General features: G+C 29.6%; 1 protein-coding gene across 1 annotated transcript in view; it reads left to right on the top strand.

Moving 5' to 3' along the window:
• The first annotated feature begins 2,676 nt into the window (after positions 1-2,676).
• LOC113515601 (zinc finger SWIM domain-containing protein 8 homolog) overlaps positions 2,677-6,000 on the top strand; it is a 28,916-nt gene continuing 25,592 nt past the window's right edge. The window contains exons 1-3 of the mRNA XM_052893397.1: positions 2,677-3,210; positions 5,220-5,468; positions 5,703-5,866. Of these exons, the coding sequence (XP_052749357.1) occupies positions 3,171-3,210; positions 5,220-5,468; positions 5,703-5,866 (453 nt within the window). The 5' untranslated portion in view covers positions 2,677-3,170. The remainder of the gene's footprint in view (positions 3,211-5,219; positions 5,469-5,702; positions 5,867-6,000) is intronic.

Below are 6,000 nucleotides of genomic sequence, written 5' to 3'. Positions count from 1 at the left end.
CTGGTTACCAGGACACAGTGGTATTAGCGGCAATGACAAAGCTGACCTTATTGCAAGAGAGGCTGTAACTTGTGGTGATATGTATCCGTATCATAATTACTGTAGTGACCTAGCTTGTCTCCCAAAAATATATTTAAGGTATGCCTGGAAGGAATATTGGGAAAAAACAAGTACAATAAAAGGAAGATTTTATCGCCTTATACAACCCGATATTCCTTTCAAACCATGGTTTTGTAAATTAAAGCTTGGAAAGACCGCAACAACTATTATAACTCGTATGCGTCTAGGTCACGTATGCACACCTTCTCATTTATACAAGCTTGGTATTGTACAAAGTTCGTCGTGTAATTGCGGTGCTGAAGTGGCGGACTTGAATCATATATTCTTCTCATGTTCTAAATTTGACCACACCTCCCTTTTTAATCATCTCCGATCCATCCGTGTTCCATTCCCAACTTCTATTCTTACTCTACTTTCTTCCAATGATCCTATTATCTATAAAATACTATCTTCATATATATATGATAACAATATTAAGATTTAGTTATATTACATGAATACATTTATAGTTGCATCAATTGCTTTTCCTATATATTTATAAGTATATTCTCATATGTACAAGTATATCCTTCATATCCTATAAATATCCTAGACCTAATCCTTATCCTTTCTAAATTCGTTTGTGTTAGGTATTTTTATTACTATTATCGTTTCCCCGTTTTGTTCTTGGCAAAATACCCTAATATCGGGGTGAACGCCACAAAAAAACAAAAAAAAAAAAAAAAAAACTTATCTGTGAACTAATGGGTGTCACCATCGTTGTTTAAGTGTTGCTAATTAATTCCAATGTGCACAAAAGTTGGAAAAGTTGATACATATTAATTTAGTTTATATTTACGATAAATAATAGCACCACATTCATAGGGAAAAAAACTGCTGTGGAACATAGGGATTCTATCTATAATATATAATGTTATGTATCTATCTACTGTGATAGCCTTTTAACAAGGAGGTTAAGGTTTACAAGAAGGTTTCAATCTAAACGATTGAAACCTTCTTGTTAAAAGACCCATTTAGATATTAGTGGTAGGCCTAGTTAGGAGATGTAAGTAAAAGAATAACAAAAAAAAAATTTTTAGGATTTTTTTTTGTAAATAGGTAAAGAAGTACCCACAGAGCAAATAATCACTACCCCATAACAGTACCTAGTAAGAGTATCCTTATTCTATGTTTTAATATGAAGTCACAATCATATCGTATTGTAAGTAGTCCAAGTACTAATCAAAACGCTAATTCATTTATTTATTATTTAATATAATTATAATGGAGTTGTACCCTAACCTGCGCTATAATATATACTGAATATACTGATGTGTCACCAGTGAGGGATGATATATGAGAATGAAGCAGGTTAGTTGGCCCATAGTGACGAATTCAACAATAAATCAATGACAACTTCTATATTGCTAACAATAGGTCTTCTAGTCCCATTACTAATAATAATTTCTTCCTACTACTACTAGTGAGGGATGATAGGTGAAGATGAAAAATCAGGTCAGTTAGCTCATCGTGATTATTTCACCAGGAATTAAACATGATGGATGGTTTTCAGGAATGGAATGAAATTATTATGATTATTATTAATGTGATAGATTTGAATTCATAAAGAAATGAAATTTCAAAAATAACAAAAATTCAGGTATTTATCATAATATTAATTTCAATTTATGGACGTAGAGAACTTTATTTTAAATTAATTAAATACTTTTTTCTACCAATTCTTGTACAAAATATCAAAATTATTACTATAATATTGCTTATAAAGAGATAAACGTTTAAATCGTTAATACATGAAAATGTACAATTTTGTATTTATTTTATTTATGTTATATCTACGTAGAACCTAAGAATAAGGAATTACATAGAAAGAATGATGAAATAAAAACTGTATATTATATGATTGCCTCCTTTTTTCTTATGCAAATATAATTAGTAAAAAGAGGACGAAAGAAACACCATCAGTTGCTATTTTTCTCAATTCATAGCAGGCTAGTGTATAAAAAATGTTTGATATGTAAATTTTTTATCAATGATAAATTTTATATTACTAGATTATATATTCGACACAGTTTATGTAGAAAGTATGCAAGTAGGTTGTATCTGAATTTGCTAGGGTTATACGGCCGTATAACATTTTTTATAAATTAGCCTGCTATGAATTCACATTTTTATCACTCCTATGTAATTTCTTGTTGTTAGGGTAGAACACGTTTAGTTCTAATTATACTAATTGCATATATACATATCTGTCATGTTTGTCTCTTAAAACTATTTTCAATTCATAACGTTAAAATGAACTTATATTGTTTATATTCCCCTAAATCACCTTCAATATTCTGTGGATGAGTGTTTTACTTGTATATCTCAAAGTGAGATACATAAGTAAAATATTATTGCTGATGTTGTTATGTATTTTCTTTTTTGCATTACTAATTTATATACTTACTCTACTAATGTAAGTTTTCTCAAGATTTCGTGCTGTTTGTACTTTATAAAAAATATAAAGATAATATCTAGGTATACAGGTTATTTTTATTCTATGCCGGTGGGTCATAATTCTATTATCTCTGGTTTTAGCCTGTCTATGATTAAATAAAAGAAAGTAAAAATGTCTCTGAATAAAATCTACCAACTCTATGGATAGACGGGACGTTTTTCGGCCATATTTGTTATTGTGCTCAATGGGGATTTATTTAGATCACTTGCTTCATTTCATACAATAGTTTGTGATGTATTTTATTTTCAATCATTCTTTTTCTGAACGTTTATCCTTAATTACATAAAACTTCTTGAAAATATAGTTATGCTAATTTACTGACCGAAGTGACCCCCCCCCCTGTGGTAATTCGCTGAAATTATTCAGCGGATTTTATTGTGGAAATATTTAAGTAAATTAAGCTAAAGTGGCGGGGGCTTCAAATAATAATGGCAAAGGGGGTCGCCAAGCTGCCCCAGTCGACGTGGGGTCTCCCCTTCTCGACTGGGAAGAGGGAGACCACTTTAGCTTTGAAGACTCTGAACGTTTTGAAGAAGATTCTTTGTGTAGTTGGAGCTCCGAGCCTGAAAGTTTGTGTAATAACTGGCGAGGATGGAGACGACCAAATCTTCAAATGTCTTTTGCACCCCGAACTGTTAAGAAGGCCGTTCAAGGTAATTCACTCAGCTGATCCTTTGTTTGAAATCATCGACATGACGAATTTGAATATTTCATGGATTTGGCTTATTTAAAGTTAAAAATATTCCTATTTTATGTCATAATTTGATGACATAACAGCTATACGTTCATATTTTCTTTGAGTGTTGATGTGGTGTACTATAGATAGCGAAATTAGATAGGTACATTATGTTTATAGTGTTGCAGTACAAAGAACAGGTGTTGTGAAGTCATTTACCTTTGTAGTGCACCAAGCAGTTAATAATACCATACATTTAAAATCCCGGCCCTTTCTGATGTTGTCTTTGTTGCTTTGTCTTTATATATAGCATATTGATTTAATTTTTGTGTATCATGTATGAAAGTTAATAATTGTAGTAAACTTTCACAACTTTCACATTTTAGAACAAATTGAAAAATAATTCATAAATGAGAAGTTGTGTTTGAACTCCTTTGCTTTAACAATATAGGTTTACAGATTCTAAAAATAACTTGTTTCTATCTGTATTTACTATGTGTTCTTTATTATAAAAATAAACAGATGTCATATTAAAGCAATGTATTGAAATTTATAGATTCTATACTTGTAAAGACCTCTTTTTTCAATGAGCTAGATAATGGGTAAATTATAGAATGCCACCAACTTTGACATAATTCTCATGGGTCTTTAACATGCATATGTATCTCATACATGTTTATATCATATGCTTGTATAAGTAATATAATATTAAGTATAATATAGTAAAGATCTTTAGTGTTAATAGCTGATTAAGTTTATGAAATAAGTAATTTAGGGGTATGTAAACCATATTTTGTCATTATTGCCTTTCTATTTGAGTCTTCATAGACTTCTTTTATCTAAGTGAAATAATCCATATTATGTAATATTTCCATTTATTAATTTAAATAACTTTTGACTATAGCCTTTTTTATAGAATTTATAATATTCTTGTTGTCAAAATTTACCTATGTTAAATTATTAAGCTAATTTGCTAAAGAGATGAATTAGAAGGATAGAGAGAAAGAGAGAGAGAGAGCGAAAGAAAGAGAGAGATTGAACTTGAAAAGAACAAAGAGTTTAAGAAGTTTCACTTTGAATATTTTACAAGTGTTTGCAAGGAGTATGTATATTAGTATTGTGTATATTATTTATGTATGGATATAATTGTTCTAATTTATGTATGTTTAGCTTCACATTAAATTTTTTTTAATATGCACCTAATCATTCCTTCTATAATCCCTTCTACCCAAAGGTTGCCTGGAGGAGATTGCTCAGCATAAGACCACCTTTTATGCAACACTATACTTATTGAAAATCTTTCAACTATTTCTATAATATTAGTGCAATAAAGTGTTAAATAAATAAAGGATGAGTTGAAGTCATTCAATATTTCACAATGAAATTATACTAATGACATTTAGTTTTAATAAATGAATTATTGACTTCCCTTATGAGTATTTTTCTTACAGTTAAAATATTGATGAGATTTATAATTTTTATTGTGCTATAGGCTTTTTTTTAACAAATTGAATATTATGATAAAAATATAATTATATTTTTAAACTAGTTTAAGTATTTTTGTATATTTCTTGAAATGATGAATAAGCTGACTGCCTATTTGATAGAAATTAGTAATGGAAGCTATTGCCTATTAATATAAACAGCACTAAGGACGTACATAAAATATACAAAATAAATCAGTAAAAATTTTAAAACAGTAAATATTATTCAGAGGGAATTGGGAACAAAATATTGTTTTTTGTCAAATGTAATAATTTAGAATACATCAGCCTAGATTTAGTTATATTTTATATCATTACTGATAATTATACTATATGTGCTGTTTTGTTAAGTCATTTGTCTATAATTTGTAATGTATAAGTCCACAATTGACAAGAATTTGAAACATATTGATAAACATTATTGATCAAGTGATCCTAAGGGATAAATAGATATTTATGTCTCTAAAATTTAGACATATAATTAAAGAAAAGTAATTTTCAGATAAAACTGTGTCCACTCTAAGTGAGCTAGCAGCAAAGTGTGTAGCAAGTCATATACCATTTGAACTTGTGGAACATGTATATCCACCAGTACCAGAGCAATTGCAGTTACAAATTGCATTTTGGAGTTTTCCTGATAGCGAAGATGATATTCGGTTGTATTCTTGCTTGGCTAATGGGTCAGCGGATGAGTTCCAGAGAGGAGAACATCTGTTCCGCGATAGAGCTGTTAAAGATGTACTGCAAATTGGTAAGTTACAAATATGTTCCAGGTAGTTTCCTGATTTGTCAGTATAATTCAATATCCTTTCACTCAATAAACTTGCATTAAACTTGTGGGGTATGTAAAACACTAATGCTCACTTATTTATATTCGAACAATGTCATGCTGCCAATTCAGGTGACAATAATTTTAGTTTTGAATAAATGTTTAAAATCATATTTCAATAATTAAGTCCTTACTAATTTCTGATTAATTTTACAGGCTTCCACTTGTCAGCAACAGTTATCCTTACTATGCCTCGTACTCAGTTCAATGTAGCAGTAACATTTGACCGACAAAGGATATCATCATGCAACTGTACATGCTCATCTATGGCACATTGGTGTTCACATATTGTAGCAGTTTGCCTCTACAGAATACACCTAGTAAGTAATTAATTGTAAATTCTATAAAATATTATTTAATATATTCTAAATGAAGGTGTAGAAACAATACAATATGTCACCATTCCTTTGTATATGTAGTGTATCATAGATAAAATAAAATTATGTACCATTAA

Source organism: Galleria mellonella, unplaced genomic scaffold (genome assembly GCF_026898425.1).
Source record: "Galleria mellonella isolate WM207_F2 unplaced genomic scaffold, CSIRO_AGI_GalMel_v1 utg173, whole genome shotgun sequence".
NCBI lineage: Eukaryota > Metazoa > Arthropoda > Insecta > Lepidoptera > Pyralidae > Galleria > Galleria mellonella.
This window is presented reverse-complemented; position numbering and strand designations above follow the sequence as displayed.